General features: G+C 39.8%; 1 protein-coding gene across 1 annotated transcript; it reads left to right on the top strand.

Annotated features, from left to right (window-relative positions):
- The first annotated feature begins 1,068 nt into the window (after nucleotides 1-1,068).
- On the top strand, nucleotides 1,069-19,114 carry TSPAN8 (tetraspanin 8). Its single transcript, XM_053407111.1, has 8 exons — nucleotides 1,069-1,284; nucleotides 6,013-6,075; nucleotides 8,485-8,613; nucleotides 10,966-11,040; nucleotides 11,124-11,231; nucleotides 15,457-15,582; nucleotides 17,215-17,298; nucleotides 18,873-19,114. The coding sequence occupies exons 1-8, from the start codon at nucleotides 1,225-1,227 to the stop codon at nucleotides 18,924-18,926; spliced, it is 699 nt and encodes a 232-aa protein (XP_053263086.1). The 5' UTR covers nucleotides 1,069-1,224; the 3' UTR covers nucleotides 18,927-19,114.
- The last annotated feature ends 168 nt before the right edge of the window (nucleotides 19,115-19,282 follow it).

Raw genomic sequence — 19,282 nt, 5'->3', positions numbered from 1 at the left:
CTAGAGTCGGACACGACTGGCCCATACGGGCAGGGGTACCTTTACCTTTACCTTTACCTTAGGATTGGTTGAAGCATTGGAGGTGTACTAAATTAGGTGGGGGAGGGCAGAAAAACATGCCCTATTTGGTACAAAGATGTATCGCTCTGGTTAAAGGAACCAAAATTTGATCCCCATGATACAAGCACTAAGTATAACTTTGCAGCCATTTTATATTACATTATATATCTTCACAACAGCCACGTGAGAAAGGTTGGACTGAGAGTTGGTGAGTGGTCCAAGGCAGGATGTGAAAAAAATAGTGATGAGTTTAAAATGTGAAACTGCACATGCTCAGCTTATTTTTTGTAGTCCACATAACTTGTGCCTTAATACGTAAGATACCCTATTTTGTGGTTCCTTATTTCATGTGTTCCTTTTTGGAAGAAAGGGACATTGTTTAAGGATTTGCTCCCGGACCCCTGGCCATCTTAATTTGATGTTAATTTTGGAGGTACTGTATATGAAATAAACAGCCGTAGCAAAAACCTGGTGCTCATTCAGAAACAACTCCTACCTTTGTGTGAAAAAAGAAAGTCTTCGAGAGAGTTGAAACCATAAAATGGGAATGAAAAGCATGGGGGTTGTATTCTGCAAACACCTCCAAGTTCTCCCCTTGGAATATTGTTACATATAGATGTCTTTCATGTATCCCATTTCTAAAAGACCAAGCTAATAGTAAATATGGCTTCTATGCCAAAAGGAGGGTAAAAGGGAAAATCTTAAAACTGTTACATGTTCTTTTAAGTTTTTATGTTTCAAAACTGGTCTTAACACACTAGCCCTTTAAAGTTCTGCACTCTGATTTTCCCACCACTACCTTCACCAGGCTCCAATAAGTACATTTACTTTTCAGGCGTTGGACTAGTAAAACTATACGTAGCTGTGATGTATGTTGCTGCTGTAAACCGAAAAACACACACACACAGGCGTTAGAGATAGCTCTGACTGGTGCTTTTTAAAATTGCCTGGTTAATATTTAGCTACAAGATATGCACGGCTTGACTAATTGAACTTCTTTTCTCCTCAGAACTTCCTTTTCTGCTTTCGAAAGTAAGGAAGTGGTCTAGCCGATTACTCAAAGAGCGAGGATCAGAAATAGTTCGACGAGGGGAACTCTTCTAAGAAGTGCTACCTTTATATAATCACCCTTGATCTTGCTGAATTTTTCTTAAAAAATTAAAAATGGCTGGTGTCAGCAGCTGCATGAAGTACTCCATGTTCATCTTCAACTTTTTGTTCTGGGTAAGTCTGAATTGTTCAAAATGATTGTCATGCGAAACAAAGCGAATTCAAGGGATACTGAAACAGCAGTTAAACAATAACGAGGTATTTGTAGAACAGCATTATTGCTGATATTTAACAGGTGCTTGCTATCTGGAAACAGTTGGAGACTCTTTCATTTCAACATGCTTTTCTAGCAAGGTGTAAAGGTGTTCATTTTGTATTGTTTTTAAATCTATCCTTTGGCAGTGCTTTAAAAACTATTATTGTATGTTTCTATTGTCTGTTAGTAGATTGCATTGAGACTCATGTGAAAGGCAATTCATTAATTAGTTTAGTGTTGTTTTTAAAAAATTACGGTATGTTTGTAAATCACCTTGAGATACACGTGAAAGGCAATTCATAACTTTAAAAAAACCACAATTGGGTGGGAAGTAGGGTGAAACTCCAAGGGCAAGCTCAGAACCCAGGCCTTTCTAATGTCCCCTAAATTCATGTGACCAAAATGATTTATATTTCAGTAGTTTGGTATAGCTGAAGCACATGGGTTGGACAGCACATTAAAAGGGTGTTGGGGAAAGAAAGGCATTGTTTTAATGTTGCTAATAATATACTGACCACCTGTTGGATACCTGCATGCAGTCAGCCATCTGCCACCAACCCAAAGGAGCGTGAAACTTCTATCTCTCCTGATATTTCTAGATGATTAGTGCTCAGATTTCTGAAGATCTTGACCAAAATTAGGACTAATTGTAATAGTGGTTGGGGAATGGAAAGGCACAGAGTTGAAACTTCAGTATTTTGTATGTCTATTGCATGGGCATAGCCAGGATTTATATTGGGGGGCAGGTTTTATGTTAGGGGAGGGCAGAACCTCAAGTGGTTAAGTATTTTTATTGATTGGGGGGGCAATTGCCCCCTTGGCAACGCCCATGGTCTATTGACTGATGCCATAGCTGTCAACGTTTCCCCTTTTTTAAGGGAAATTCCCTTATTCTGAATAGGATTCCTCGCAAGAAAAGGGAAAAGTTGACAGCTATGACTGGTGCATACTGGAAAAACCCATAATGTCTTCTTCAGAATCAATTACTTCCTCATGCTTTTCAAGTTACTTAAGTGAGAGAATGCAAATACATTTATTCATGACATCCCTGGATGACTTTGTGAACTGAAACCCTTCAGGTCAGAGCTGTTATTGTATGAACTTTTGGGAGTAAATCCCATTCCCAAATTCATAGCAAGACATATTGCAATACGTACCCAGTCACAAAAATCATTTAGAGATATTCCTATGTCTAAAACATTTATCATGTAACTTCCTCCTCAGATTGAAACTATAATGTTTTGTTTTATTTTGACCTAAGCCCTCACTTTCAATGCACATAATCCTTCATCCTTCTTCTTCTTCTTCTTCTTCTTCTTCTTCTCTCTCTCTCTCTCTCTCTCTCTCTCTCTGCCTGCTTATATCTCTGTTTTAGTCATGGCCTACTGGCTTTCCATCTATAACATTTCCAAAATTCATCCTTTTAAATCTATGAACTCTACTGATTCTCAGCGCCGGCCCACCCATGGGGCAGGGTGAACCAGCCGCCTCAGGCAACACCCCACAGGTGCCCCACTGCTTCATATTGCCACCACACAACCTAGGCAAGGGATGTGGTGGCAGTAGGGTGGGGCGAAACAGGATGCATCCCCCCTACCGATTGTCATACAGACCTGCTTTCTAGTATATGCAATGCTTGTTCATCGTCCTTCTTGTCTTTCAGCGGAAACTTATATCTATTTTCTTCTACCTTTAATATTTTCTTCACACTCATTGTTTCCCCACTTACAGTTGTGGAGAAGAACTGTAGCTTTGCATGCAGAAGGTCCCAAGTTCAAGCCCTAGCACCTAGCTTCTATATGAATAGTAAATAAAAGAAAAGCTTGACTGGGGGACAAAATAATGTAGCTTGCATTTTCCCTTCAGCTTTGTCATTTCTGCTTTTTCTAGACACATGCCATTCCATCATCCTGCAGCACTAGCCTCTTGCTTCTGCTGCCCACAAGAACCAGAGGCTTGGGCAAGTTGTGTGTTTAGGCACCCGTCTGTGTGGTGGGTCTGGGGCCTACTACAGATCACTTGGCCAGGACCCACCAAAATCTGGAGCCAGCTTTGAATCATTCAGAGGGACTAATATAGACACACACACACACACACAGAGAGAGAGAGAGAGAGAGAGAGAGAGAGACAGACAGACAGACAGACAGACAGACAGACAGCAAGAGGTCCATGCACACCTTATGCTTCTAATCCATCTTGAACTCTGTCATGCTGATGGGCAGGTTAGCAATATTTTAAATAAAGACACCCACAGCCTTTCCACTATGTGATAAGGTAACAGCCGCTGTGTTCTCAGCTGCAGAGAATTTTAATAGAACCTGATGAAAGGTATCTGTTGATCAGCCATTCAAACAACTGCACAGACTGGGGCTTCTGGTTAGTCTGCACTTAAGCACAGTTAATGATCCAGTCCTGCTTGTGGAAATCTGCCCTTGAGCTGCTGGCATATTGTAAGTTGTCAAAGCATGAGGATACCTCTAGAAGTATAGAATTTATCTACCATATGATCTCTCACTCAATCACGCACGCACGCACACACACACACACACACAACCTGCAGTCTTTAAGCCATATCTGCACACCAAGATTTTGTGCAGCCCCTCTGTAAAAGTGGGTGGAGCAACAGCTATGACTTGTACCTGTGTATTCTAGCCACACAAAAGCCAGAGGTTTCCACACATATACACACACACTAACCAGACAGGCAAGAGGCATTGGACACTTCAGAATCCTATTCTAGCCAGATGAAAGTACTTGAGGACAACATGGAACAGGGCTGGATAGGGCTGTGGCCTCAGGGGGAGTCCTGAGTGCTAAACAGAGATGTCAAGGATCAGTGCTGGAACCCATGCCACACATAGCTGAGTGTTTTTCTCCACCTGCTGTATGTAAATAAATAGTTATTGGTGGGGAGTGACTGTGAGATGGAAGAGAAGCGGTGTGCTGATGGGTGGCACAGTGGAGTGGCCATGTGGTTGGGTGGCAGTGGCCTGCCAACAGCAGTGTTGCTGCCTCTTACTGGGATGCTGCAAATTTGGGACTGTGGGCAAACTGTTGGGAGCACTAGTTTTGCTCCTCTCTGCTGTCCTGCCCCATACCAGACCATCACGGTAAGCGACAGTAACACTGCTGTTGGGAGAGGGGCCATTAGGTCCTACCCCATCACTTTGGTTGCATCTATGCATGTGCTCTAAGCCCAGAGGAAGATGTGAACTGGACACCTGGGAGAGGGCTGAAACCTGGGAAACATGACTCTCTGTGTGTTCATGGTCCACGTGGTCAGATTTTTGACCAAATCACCCTCTAAGGAGCCAGTGTGGTGTAGTGGTTAAGAGTGGTGGACTCGTAATCTGGTGAACTGGGTTCGCTTCCCCGCTCTTCCACATGCAGCTGCTGGGTGACCTTGGGCTAGTCACACTTCTTTAAAGTCTCTCAGCCTCACTCGCCTCACAGAGTATTTGTTGTGGGGGAGGAAGTACGAGACTGGCTTCACTACTATCAAATAAGGGAGGTTTATAATTTAGATAAGAAAATTGGTTTTCAGGTGGAAAAATCAAAATTGGAAACAGAATTGTTAGATCCTAAAAGCAAGAATTTATCAAGAATGTATAACTTGCTGTTGAAATGGAATACACAAGATGAAACGGTTAAATCTGTTATGATTAAATGGGCACAAGATTTTGGACATAACATTATGATGGCTGGGAAAAGTTATGGACCACAGGTATTAAGTTTACGGCTTGTAATGCCTTAAGAGAAAATATAATGAAAATGATTTACAGGTGGTACTTAACCCCAGTCAAGCTGGCAAAAATTTATCATCTGCCCGATAACAAATGTTGGAAATGTAAAGAGACTGAGGGCACATTCTTTCACCTTTGGTGGACATGCCCAAGGATTAAGGCCTTCTGGGAGATGATTTATAATGAAATGAAAAAGGTATTTAAATATACCTTCCAGAAGAAACCAGAGGCCTTCCTCCTGGGCATGGTTGGCCAATTGGTGTGAAGGGAGGATAGAACTTTTTTTATGTACACCGCAACAGCAGCAAGAATACTCATTGGAAAGTATTGGAAGACACAAGAATTACCCACCCGAGAAGAATGGCAGACGAAAGTGATGGACTATATGGAATTGGCTGAGATGACTGGCAGAATCCGGGACCAAGGAGAAGACTCGGTGGAAGAAGATTGGAAAAAATTTAAAGTATATCTTCAAAAATATTGTAAAATTAAGGACTGTTAGAAAGATGTTGGAAAAAGAAAATTAGGTAGTTTTGGCAGATATGATATAAAGGATTAAGTAAGGGAAAGGAGAATGTTAGCCGCTTTGGGACTCCTTCGGGTAGTGATAAAGCGGGATATCAAATCCAAACTCCTCCTCCTCCTCCTCCTCCTCCTCCTCCTTCTCCTCCTCTTCTTCTTCTTCTCCTCCTCCTCCTCCTCCTCCTTCTCTAAAGGAAAATTAGGAGCAAAACACCAGTCAGGGACAGTTCCTGGCAAACAGAGACTGGAGAGCTGGAACACATGATATTATTATATCTACTCCATGTGATTGTATGTACTGAACTTGCAAGCAGGCATCTGTTGAAAAGTGATTGTTTTACATTCTGTTTACACTGCTGATCAATGTCTTTCCATAAACAGATGTGTGGATGTGCTATTCTAGCAGCCTCTATTTACATGCGTGTGAACAAAGATGCTCAAGAAGTAAGTTTGTTTTTCACCATATTATTTATCCTTATTTTTCTATATTATTTCTCCATGCATTGTTGATCCCAAAATGGTCTGGGCATCCAGTCTTGTGCTTTCCAAGAAATAATGGGGTTTTTTTAATTATCATTTTTTAAATTTTAGAAATATAATTTTAGAAATCCATAATTTGCCTTGTCCTTTTGATTCAAGACACATTTGAGAAAGAAGAAATCTTGGTCCTATGTGTTGGGCTCCTGGGAAGAGAAACATCATTTAAAGTGTGAGCCTTATCTCAGCTACCCACTGCCTCAAAAATATATTTCATTCTTAGAAACATAATGAAAAGCATCATTCAATTGATTTTTTGAGTGTGGGAGGTGGGGATGTAAGTAGTACCACTATGTTCATTGGGATTTACTATCAGATAACTGTGCATAGGATTGCAGGTTTATACTCTTGAATAATCCAGAAATGCATTCAAGTTGTATTAATTTGAGTGCTCTTTTGAAGAGAGAGAGAAAAAGAGGTGAGCTGAAGACATTTTATTTATATGATCAAGGACAAGACACCTGATTTCCACTTTAAACATAATATAAGGAATGTAGATGAGTATATGCTACATTTCAAGTAATATAAATATACATTTTAAGCCTATTATTATTATTATTATTATTATTATTATTATTTCTTATTTATACCCCACCCATCTGGCTGGGTTTCCCTAGCCACTCTGGGCAGCTCCCAACAGAATATTAAAAACACGATAAAACATAAAACATTAAAAACTTCCCTAAACAGGGCTATGACTGGCTTGCTGCTGGAGTCCCATTAGCAGGGGTAATGCAGTCATCTTCTCCTCTAAAAACCTGCCCATCCTCCAACACCATCATCTGAAACCCTTCTTTGGGTGCCTCCCCTAACTGAAGTGACTGGAGAGACAATCCTAGAAGTAGAGTTGCAACTACAGTGACACCATCATGAGCACAAATCACCATGCGCAATAAAAAAAGGATATTTGGAGGTGCCCAAAATCTGCACAGTTATCCCTATATTTATTTACATCAGAACATTTCTACGCTGCTTGATTGTAAAAAATATATATAAATAAATCTCAAAGCTGTTTCCAAAAAGAATAATAAAACAATAATATTGTTACTGAAAGCGGCTTTTTTTAAAGCATTCCCAAATAATTAAAATCAACGATGAGCTAAAAATAGATTAAAACAAGCATCAAAATATCTGGGTAGGCATATATTGTCTAAACAAAAAATGTTTTTAGCAGCTGCCTGAAAGAATACAGTGATATCAATGGGCAGGGAGTTCCAAGGGGTGGGCTCTGCTGCATTAAAAAATTAATTTCTTACAAAAGCAGAACAAGTATTATGTGGTCTCTGTAACAGTGCCCATTCCACGAATTGAAGCAGTCAAGTGGGCATATACGGAGCAAGGTGACCTCGCTGTAAACTGGTCCCAAGCTGTTAAGGATTTTATAAACCGATAGTAATAATTTGAATGTGACCTGGTAGCAAATGGGCAACCAGTGCAGGCCTCTGACCAGTGGTGTTGTATGCTGACAGGGTCTCACTCCTATCAGCAATTGGGCTGCAGGAATCTTCACTAACTTCAGCTTTTAGATCAAGAGAAGTCCCACATTTGCATTCAGGCACACTTCTTGCAGTGGGAGACCCAGCAGAAGTCTACAATCCCCCCCCCCCACATGTACAGTGGTACCTCGGGTTACATACATTTCAGGTTACATATGCTTCAGGTTACAGATTCCGCTAACCCAGAAATAGTACCTCAGGTTAAGAACTTTGCTTCAGGATGAGAACAGAAATCGTGCTCCGGTGGCGCAGCGGCAGCAGGAGGCCCCATTAGCTAAAGTGATGCTTCAGGTTAAGAACAGTTTCAGGTTAAGAATGGACCTCCAGAACGAATTAAGTACTTAACCCGAGGTACTACTGTACATTCATAGGTTCTGTTCAACCTTCCACAGAGCGTATGGAAGTCAGGCATGCAATGAGCAAGCACCTTCCTATTCCCCATTAGCCATGTGTACATATCAAGGGATATGCCATTTGAACAGGCCTTTGAAGCTGATAGGGCCGTGCAAAATGTTTCCACACTCTCTGTGCTGCTTTGTGCCCTTTCTCCACTCATACCTGAGCAACGCAAAACAGTGCATTGTAGCAGTTGCTCTGCCCTAAATTACAGCAATCCTGCAGTGCCCTTTGGGTATTTGGGTGTAAGAGATAGGCTGTGGCTCAACTCATGAAATTGCACTGGTGCAAATGCATTTTCCCACTGATCCCATCCACAATAGACTAGAGGAAAGAGTTGTTGACTACCTTTCACATTGTTTTTGAAGAAAAATGTCCTTTCTCTGTTCACCATATTTGAGGTCTTTTGCTTCTGTCTCCACAGTCATTCAACAAAGGCAGTGGCATGTTTGCCGGGATTGACCTCCTCATTGCCGTGGGTGCTATCATCATGGTGATGGGTTTCCTGGGCTGCTGTGGTGCCATGAAGGAAAGCCAATGCATGCTCCTCCTGGTAAGAGATTCAATAACAGGAACTTCAACACTAGCCTCTCCACACCAGTGTTTACATTAGTGTGCTCACTTCTTGTCTCCATTCTTTGTCTGTGATTTGGAGCATTCTACAGTGGAACCTCGGTTTTCGAACATAATCTGTTCTGGACTTCCAAAATGTTCAAAAACTGAGGTGCAAAGGGCAGCCTGCAAGTTTACAGAGAAATTTGAGAAAAACTTAGTGGTACCTCAGCGGAAGCCGTTTGACCGCTGAGGCAAGTTCAAAAACGGAAGCATTTCCTTCCTGGTTTTTGGCGTTTGAGTTCCGAAACGTTCGTCAATGGAGATGTTCGAAAACTGAGGTAGCACTGTATATTCAATGAAATGATTTAGTGTTTCTAAAAAATTCCAAAGCAACAGGCAAGAATTCCCTTCTTTCCAGCTGTGGACTATGAAGGAAACATGAGACAGAAGGATAGAGTAAAGGAATTTGACTCGGATTATTATTGTTATTAATTGAATTATCATCATTTATTTATATAGCACCATCAGCACACATGACTCTATACAATTAAAACACAAAATTATACCCCAAGAGACGTACAATCTAAACCAAGAAATATACACAATACAATAAAAATATATAGTTTAGCAAGCATAATTCACAAGCCATTACATTAGGGATAATGTATAAAGAGTACCTCTTGAATCAATAAAAGGCTGGGAAGTTTTTACATTTCTGAAGGCCTGTTTAGAAGTGTTTACACAGAGGTGATGAATTGGGGTCACACCCAATGACTCCACCACTCCTGATTACCACACTTTCAAGGGCCCAGTTTGGACACAGCCAGAGCATATACAACTTGAAAGCATACACAGCCTGTTGTCAGCCTCCTCTGGAGTAAAACTATGGGAGCCAGTTGCATGTCATCTATCCCTCCCTTCTGAACTGAATTCAAGTCAGACTCCTTGGAGTGCAGCAAGACCAATACCAGAAACTTGGTTGGTTAACTTTTGTTTTGCTTAAGTACTTATGTACTTAAGCTTAGGTGAGTTGCTGCTGCTGCTGCTGCTGCTGCTGTTGTTGTTGTTGTTGTTGTTGTTTTGTAATACAGTGGTACCTCGGGTTAAGAACTTAATTTGTTCTGGAGGTTCGTTCTTAACCTAAAACTGTTCTTAACCTGAGGTACCACTTTAGCTAATGGGGGCTCCCACTGCTGCCGCACGATTTCTGTTCTCATCCTGAGGTAAAGTCTGTAACCTGAAGCATCTGTAACCTGAAGCGTCTGTAACCTGAGGTACCACTGTACTGAATTTATTCTGTTTGACATTTATTTTATTTTTTTTTGCTTTTTGACACTTCTGAATTTACTGACATGTTCTGTGTTCCTTTCATGTGTCTTTCCATTTTTCTGTATTTGGATGTTTTTGAATGTTTCCTGAAATCTGCTTTGGGCCCAGCTCATTATGGGGGAAAGCGACATAAGTAAACTCAAACCATCCATCAATCGGTGTCAGGCCATACCTTCCATTTTTCTAGAGTATGGATTCCACATATGGGAGCCTATGCATGTAGGTGCTGTGCAAATGAATGATGACTGGAGTCAACATGTAGTAACATCAGTCTTCTCTTAATGCTTTCATTTCTACACATTTGAACACATGAACAGTGCTAGGTACAGGTATAGTAGGACAAGTCTGGCGACAAGTACGGAATCAGCAGTGTTGTTTATTCTGGAGGGTGCATCATGATAACACTCAGAATGGTAGACCAAGATCTATGTGCCAATTTATTTATGTTAAAGGCTTGTATCTCACTTGCTCACCCCCACCACAAATGACTGACAACAGTAAACTATACATATGCTTGAACCAAATCAATAAATGCATTGATCAGTCACCAAATATACCAACATCATAAAAACTATATCTATATCTATATCTATATCTATATCTATATCTATATCTATATCTATATCTATCTATCTATCTATCTATATATATATATATATATATATATATATTCTAGGAAGAGGAGAACTGCAAAAGGAACAATGACAAAATTTTGAATAGCTTAGCCAACTGTAGAATGGAGCCTACAAGCAACTATATATATTTAATTACATTTGCACCTCACTTCAAAATATGTCATACAATGGCCAGATTACCAGAAATCTACTTTACCCTGACATGACCCGGAAAAACTGTCTGCGGACAAACGTCGGTTCCCTTGGTCAGTAAAGCAAGATGAGTGCCGCAACCCCAGAGTCGTTCGCGACTGGACTTAACTGTCAGGGGTCCTTTACCTTTACCTTTACCTTTACCCTGCTTTTAGATAATTAATTGTTCTATTTTTTGTTTCTCCCCTCAACAGTTTTTCATTGGACTACTAATAATCCTGCTTCTTCAAATCGTAGCTGGTATTTTGGGAGGAGTGTATAAATCTAAGGTACCACATTTTTTTAGTTATGCTTAATTGTTTCGAAGAAAGTATATCAAACATGCTGATTGATATTGTGTTCCTTTTTCTAGGTCGAAGAAGTTGTTAACAAGACCTTAACCGAGGAGGTTCAAATGTTGCAGGATACTACAGGCAAGAATCAAGACTTCCAGGCTGGTTTTCACAAATTTGAGCAAGCGGTAAATGATATTACTGATTTATTTGAGATAAAGGCAAATGAGGGGTTTTGTTTTTTTAAAACTGTTACAAGAATAGTGATAGCAAGAAATTGGAAAAAGAACACAACCTCTACTCTTTGTGAATAGATTGAAAAAGGTTGGTCGGTTGTGACAATAGTCATATTAACTTATTTCGGAATACAAGTAAACCCACCCGATAAATCTAACCCAATAAGTGTAAATGCAGCCATATGCTATTTTTAATTAATTGCGGTGTTATATATTTACACTTTAAAGATAAAATAAAAACAAACATGATATTAACATTTTAAAAAATGCTAAAAGCTGAAATTCTTACTCATTGGTGCTTGGACTCAAAATATGTCTAGGCCCTTAATTCTTGGGGAACCAAGCTGTTTAATGGTTAAATCTATGTTTGTTACAAGCCTTGGATCTGAAACCTGGACCAGTTTCATACATTAAGTCAGATCACTTCCAGACTCTGGCTATTTTGTAGGTGGGAATCAGTCATGTGTCAGGACATTCAGATTGTAAAATTACAATAGATTTGGTACACAAAAAGCCTGCTTCCTAAACAAGTAAATTAATCAGACTTTTTGTGGTAATCAAAGTGATGGGGGAAAGGCAGTGGATAGAGTAGAGTAATACTCACTTGTTGTGCGTATAACCTCCCCGCAAACAAATCAGAAGGAATGCTTGATAAACAGCCAACCTTGTATCTCCTGTTCACAAACTTTGTGCAAACGAATTAGGATAAATCTTCAATAAACCTGTGTGTCTAGGCCTTTAGAAATCTCACTCATTCTTACTCTCACCCAAGGCCAGTTCAAAGTTGGGAAGTGGGTAAGAAAGGGGCTTCTACTGAGTGACTGGCTCAAGAGGCAGGTGGCCAGGAGACACCCATTGCTCCTCATGGCCAAAGTGCTTCAAGGTGCCTATCATAAGAGAGACCTGGGTTTCTCACATTAGAGAACTGAATGCAGCAAATACATAGGCTTTGATTTTTTTGATTTTTTTAATTGAATTTCACTTAAATAACCAAAAGAAAAAACAAAACAACAGTTTCAGAAAAAAGAAAAAAAAGAAAAAATATCCATACATAACACAAAAATAACATCAATTTCCGTTACAGTTCTTTGTCTTATTGCTTGAATCTTTATATCTTTAGATATTTAGATCTTTCCTCTACACACCTATTGACCTCCTTCCCTCCCGATTTCGGGCTTCATGATAAAAATTATTTCTTTTTTCTGCAGCTAATAATTATTAATGGTTTGCGCATCGTAAGGTTTATATCAGACCTGCTGTAGTTTTTAAGTTTCTATAGTTTCCTTCAATATATACCATAAATTTATTCCAATCGCTAATAAACTTTGTATTTTTTTGGTTTCTAATTTTTTGTGTCATTTTTGCTAGTTCAACATATTCAAATAATTTTGTTTGCCAATCTCTGATCGTCGGGGTATTTGGGCTTTTCCAATTTTGTTCAATTAATATTCTAGCCGCTGCTGTCAAATATTGGAATAGTGTCTTATCTTCTTTTTTAATTTCGTCCCCAATTATTCCTAGTAAGAATACATAGGCTTTGAAACTATCACAGTGTCTTTGTAAGAACTTATGGCAAGCATCTGTTTCAGCTTATGCCGGGATGACTGTTCCACTTCTTGTTTATGTGGTGCCTGAAACATCTCAGTTTTGCTTTCTGCTGAAGGAACCAACTTTCTACTGAACAAAACGATGAAAGAAGGGGGACTAGAATGGAAGAATGTAGAGTTACAGAATACAGACTCTTAACCTTGTTTAGTTAAACTGTTTCCTCCACTGCTGGCTGGTATCCCTTCTACTTAAAAGAAAATGGCAATGGTATTTGATATTTCCTAATGGTATTTCCTAATGGCCATGTTTGGATGATAATATCTTGGTTTAATAAGCCAAGATATCAGCTTAATAAGCCAAGAGAGCCCCTTCTCTCTTCTCTTTGCACAAACAAGTAAATCACTCGGAAGCCTTCCGTTAATTAGTTTCCCTTTTCATCTGAACTAGGAAACTATGGTCAATGGCATCAAAACAAGGAAGGATAGTAAGCCAATGTCAAACCAATATGGAAATGTTGGGAATAAGCCATCTTAATCTAGTAATAAGGGTTGTATTCCTAAAGCAGTAGCTACGCTGGGGTTGAAAAGAAATGATTACCTCTTAGTTGCCCTCTACTTCTTAATCAGTCACCAGTGTATGAAATTATATGGAGCTGCCTTCAGACATTCCCTAGAAATAGGGCTGCATCTAGGAAAGTCATCTCCTTAGTGCAAGGACTTCTGCCTGAACAATGATATTTCCTTTTCCACTTCTCTCCCTATGTGCCCTCCCAAATACTCCAGGAGTTTCCCTAATCCTCCAGATTTTAAAGCAGAGGTTGGATGGCAACCTGTCATGTATAATCTAGTTGAGATTCCTGCATTACAGGGAGTTGAACTAGATTACCCTCGGGGTCACTTTCAACTCTACAATTATATGATTCTATGGTTCAGTTTTTGGAGAGGTGCATGCAGAGAAAAGAGTGGGAGGAAGTTCTGTTGCACAGGTGGAGGACTCTGCTAGATACGACCCATAGTGTATAAAAAATATAGTTGGGGAGAGAAATTTGCTTCAGCCTAATTTGCAGTTCCCCAAACAATACCCAAACAAAAGCACACCTTTCCTGCAAAATTCACGGTTCTCCAAATTTTGTCATACAGTTCTACAGCCAAAAAATGTATACAAGCTACATATACTGTGGGAAGGTGTGCATGAAAATTCATATATAAGTAGAAACAACAAACAAAAGCACATAATGTTAGGGGGAAAATGTTTTGCAAATGTGTATAGTTGCATGCATTAGATTTTATTGACCAACTAAACACAGGTTACAGTGGTACCTTGGGTTAAGTACTTAATTAATTCCGGAGGTCTGTTCTTAACCTGAAACTGTTCTTAACCTGAAGACCACTTTAGCTAATGGGGCCTCCTGCTGCCACCGAGCTGCCAGAGCACGATTTCCGTTCTTATCCTGAAGCAAAGTTCTTAACCTGAAGCACTATTTCTGGGTTAGCAGAGTCTGTAACCTGAAGCGTATGTAACCTGAAGCATATGTAACCCAAGGTACCACTGTATAGCCAAAAACAACAAACACACACACACACACACATATACACAAAGCAGACAGGTCTCAGAAACGTATTAAAACAAACACGATTAAAGCATTATTATACACATCACAGATATACACAAATGGTCAGAAATTGTGGAAAACTCAGGGAGCAACACAGGACTCTTGGGTTTTCCTAAGTTTAGAACTTTTATTGCAAACTTCGCTGTGTTGCACTGAAAGGCTGGTGAATTTTCATGAGGACTTTTTAAAAAAAAGTTTGTTTGAACATGTGATGAACTGAGCTAAAGACTGGAAAAATTAGAAAATGACAGAAGATTAAATTGGCAGATTCACCCATCCCTACATAATCACCCCATTAAATTGACTACAACAGCTGTGAGCCTTGATTCTTGTAAAGAGTGGCACCAGCTGATTTTTTAAAAATAAAGTTCAAAGTAAAAACCTTTCTCTCCTCATGAAAAGTTGACTTGGATAAAATGGGATCAAAATTCTAAAAGAAATCTGCTTTAGTTTTGATAACTGAAAGAAAAATGTGATTTCTCTGGATCACACATATCTTATAAAAGGATAGTTAGTATTCTGAGAAAGTTGCTTTTCTTGAGAATTTCTGTTTATTTGTTGCACTTAGTCCTCCCTGCTTCCCACTGATTTTTGGTGAGTATAATTTAACTGAAACAGCAAGAAGAAGAGCCATTCAACGTGGTACCATTATTACTGTTTCTCCTTTTTTCCCCTATATGCAAGTTTAGTCACATGGTTTGGTTTTTTAAAATAGTTCTCTGAGATCTTGACACATGCCATTTATCTGTAGTGGCACCCGCCCTGTGGAATGCCCTCCCACCAGATGTCAAAGAGAAAAACAACTACCAGACTTTTAGAAGAAATCTGAAGGCAGCCCTGCTTAGGGAAGCTTTTAATGTTTAATAGACTATTGTATTTTAATATTCTGTTGGAAGCTGCCCAGAGTGCAGATGGAAGGGGTATTAATAATAATAATAATAATAATAATAATAATAATAATAATTTATTTATCCTAGTTGAGAACTCTCATTGTCTTTATTTTTTCTTCTCCTATAGAACAAATGCTGTGGTTTGCTTAAGGGAGAGAGTGACTGGGGAAAGGCACAGTCCACATATAATGGCTGTCAATGTGACACTAAAGACGTAGGGACATCAGTTTGCAAAGGAGGAAAGTATACAACGGTAAGAAGAATGAAAACGTGTTTCATAATTTTCCTTTGAGGGTTATTGTTGTTTGGACTGCTTGAATATTCATGGTGACATGGCAAATTACATATTGGTAAAGGGCTGCTCTATTACTTGCCTCAAACACTTGTCACCTCTTACCTCGAAATGTGGAAACTCATGTTTCTGTTGCTTTTCTTGCAGTCCTATTTATTGAACTAGTTAGAGGCCATGTGACATATCTGAAGAAGAGTAATGCCCCACCACAAAATGTATGCGCATTGCACATTGTGTTCTGTCTACCTTGGAATGGGTTGCTTCTGGCGTGCGCATTTGGAATTCTCCTCCTAATCATTGCTGCTGTATTATGCATTACAACAAGTCATGTATTACATTCCAGAATTAAATATAAACATACATTACTGTAGCATCTCCCCTGTACTATAGCACACAGGGTGCTATCCAGAACCTGATGCGTTAATGGAGGGCTGAGAAGATGAACAAAGTCTGCAAAAAAAATGAGAATGAAAATGCCACAAACTATTTAAAATTCTAAGTTGTACATGCCTTCACATTCATTGTCACTATGGACAGTTTTCAACAAATGTGATGTGTTCGTTACATTTTGCTTGTATCCTGCATTTCTTCATTGATGGGATTCCCAATACCTCCATTTTCTGAATGTTGAGAACTCCAATATCACAGTTATAAACTCGGGTACTTTCCTTGGAATGAAGGTCACTGAAGACTTCTGGCATTTCTGCGATGTATGGTCTATTTACACACACATGAACGTATATGTGTGTCTGTATGGGCTTAGTATGAAGTTTCACTGCATTAACTTGAACAGATATTGGTTCCATACTCCTCAATCATCCTGATTTGAGTGGGACATCACAGTTACAGAAGCCATCCTGGCTTCTGATTGGATCCTGGAATGTCCCATTTTTCGGTCCGGTGCTCTGACGTGAGTCAGCTGGGTCATGCCAGAACGCTGGACCAAAAGATGCTTTTTTGTGGTCTCACACTCTTCTGCATATCAGCTGGCTCCCGTGAAAGTTTGGGACCAAAAAACAAGTGTCCTAATTTTGATCAGTGGGATATTGGAGGGTATGATAGCATGAGTTTCATAGAGAAGAGCATCAGGCCTCTCTGCGTCCCGTCCCCCCTGGCACTGCCAGCTTCAAAAAGGAGGAAAGAGGAACCTAGCTGAGTCACCTCCATCAACACATATGCATTCCCAACACCTGCTTGGCGATTATGTACATATAATAGCCAGAGAATGCTGAAAATTCACATGAGATATGCATATTCCTCAAGGCCTGTTGGAAATTGTGTATATATAGTTCCCTCTTCCTGGAAGGATTATGTTCACTTTCTCCATGAGGCCTGGTGAATGTGCATAGGGGTAGCTTGTTTTGCATATTAACCATTCAATTAAGATTAAACTTGCATATCTGTTTTAAGACAATAGATACTTGTTGTGCGCTGTTTTGCCTTTCTGGTGCCAAGCCACAAATGGCTTATATTTGGCACAAGGTGGGAGATTCCACTAGTTTAGTTCATTCCCATTAAGTGTTCGTGTTAGAAGCCTATGAATTACTAGTGAACATTTCACTTGCATTAATTTTTGTCTCTTTTATCTTTCAGTCTTGCAGAGAAGTAATCATGGAGTTCTTCAAGAATAACATGGTTATCGTTATGGGGATAGCATTTGGGCTGGCATTCATTGAGGTATATCTACAGCTATTTTTGCTCTTTCTATCTTACTCTTTCTCCAAGAAGCTCTGGGGAAATGTCCCACTTTTGTGTAGCACCTTAGGCTGACTAAGAAGCCCTAGAATGGCATTTGTGTAAATGTGTGTGGGTTTAAAATGAGGAGAGGCATCCTGGTGCTTGCTGACTCCACTTCCAACCTTTGACCTGAAGAGGAGAAAAGGAACCAAAGAACAGTTTGTCTCAGCTAGAGATGAACCAATCTGTTGATTTCAGTTTCTCCCACTTAGTATTTCCTGCCCACCTTAAACACAGTTTACCACATTTCTGCATCAGTTAGTATTTTTGCCATTCCTGACTGGTGCGAATTGGTGGCCCTTGATCTGTGAATTCCACCAGCGTCAGCAGCCACAACAGATGGTCTTCTTTTGGAAGAGTGACCTTGCTGTCTCATGGAGCCACACAGAGTGGTTTAATCTGGCCACTATGCAATGCATGGTGGCCAGCAGTATCCACCCTTAGCCCAGATGTCGTCCTGTGTATGTTGTGAGCCCATGGCCACCTCCCCCTTTGTCAGTATCCAAACACTGCTGCAAATCAGCTGTGTTGTCACTTAAACCACTGCTACTAAATTTCATCTGAAGCTGGAAGGAGCCATGAAATGTAATAATATAAACGGCTGTTAATAAAAAGGAATAACAAATGTTTAACAAAATGAGCTGATGACAAATCATGTGATAATTGTGTGGTAATTAATGATGTGGGAAATATGTGGGCTGGGAGGTGAGGAATTACACGGCTGCCCATTTGCTTCGCTACTAGAGGAGTCAGACATGCAGCCTTTTTCTTACTAGCTAGGTTTGAAAAGAATTACAGCTTTCTAATTAAAACTGATCCTGAGATGACCCTTTATCCATATCCGTGCTGAACCTGAAAGTGTGTGTCTTAAAGGGAAATAGTATGTTTCATTTTTTAAAAAGTCTGTTTTGTGCGTTTGTATTTGCTGAATGGCTTTCATAAGAAGTAAGGGGACCCCCTGGAATGGTATGGAGAATGGTGAAGAGGGATGCGTTAGGTAAGGGGCTGATCTGCTAAAATTGAGTGCCCCCATCCTGCCTCAGTGTGAGAGCTTTCCTCTACGGCAAAGTCACTATTAAGCAAGTCATTAGAATAACATCGTGATTCATTTCTGATGAACCGAAGGGCTTCATTCTGGGACGGTTCTCTCTGAGAGAGAAGTAGTATGAAAAACCTTTATTAGCTACTATGAGATTTGATTCCCTCCCTACGTTACAGCAGAAAACAGCAGTACAAATTCCATAGAAGGCAATGTCTTCACCCATTAAAGCAATCCATCTTTCAGAATAAATTTAAGTTTCCCATAGTGTGGTATATATGGGTTTAATTAAAATCCCACTATTCTCGAGTCATACTTCTAAAAATTACTTTGGAAATGGTCTTCAGCATAGCACATTTCATCTGTATGTAAATCCAAGAAATTTGCAAACAAAATGTTCTTGCTGTGCATTTGCCTGTATGTGGGGGATATTCTGAAGCTGCCAAATAATACCATAAACATCTTTCTTTTCCAGGTTCTTGGTCTGGTGTTTTCAATGAGCCTTTACTGCCAAATCCAGAGAAAATGAAACCATGGAAGTGTCAGAAATATGCCACCAGCCAAATGAGAAACCTTTGTAGATTGAGAGATGGATGTTTGGTTTGGCACCCGCAAATAAATGCCAGAAGCAGCTGTGATGATAACAGCCGAAGCACCAATGGATAGATACTCTTCATGACTTATGAAATAAAATCTGTTTAAAATTAGAGAAACTAATGATCTGTCACTGGTTTCTTTGTAATGCAATACATACCTATGTGTACACTTCTGCCACCTTTTTTTAATTTGAAGATGACTTGTCAACAAAATGAAGCATATTGACTTGACACATATTGTGTTGTCGCAGCGCACTGTTTTCCGGACTTCTGATAAGCAAGGAATACT

Source organism: Podarcis raffonei, chromosome 10 (genome assembly GCF_027172205.1).
Source record: "Podarcis raffonei isolate rPodRaf1 chromosome 10, rPodRaf1.pri, whole genome shotgun sequence".
NCBI lineage: Eukaryota > Metazoa > Chordata > Lepidosauria > Squamata > Lacertidae > Podarcis > Podarcis raffonei.
Note: the sequence above shows the minus strand (reverse complement) of the source record. Positions and strands in the feature narration are given on the sequence as shown.

Excerpts from the sequence above, each read along its gene's own strand:
- TSPAN8 (XM_053407111.1), top strand. The coding sequence starts at position 1,225 with ATGGCTGGTGTCAGCAGCTGCATGAAGTACTCCATGTTCATCTTCAAC. Across the intron at positions 8,614-10,965 it reads GCCAATGCATGCTCCTCCTG|TTTTTCATTGGACTACTAAT; the intron begins GTAAGAGATTCA and ends TCCCCTCAACAG. Across the intron at positions 17,299-18,872 it reads TTGGGCTGGCATTCATTGAG|GTTCTTGGTCTGGTGTTTTC; the intron begins GTATATCTACAG and ends TTTCTTTTCCAG.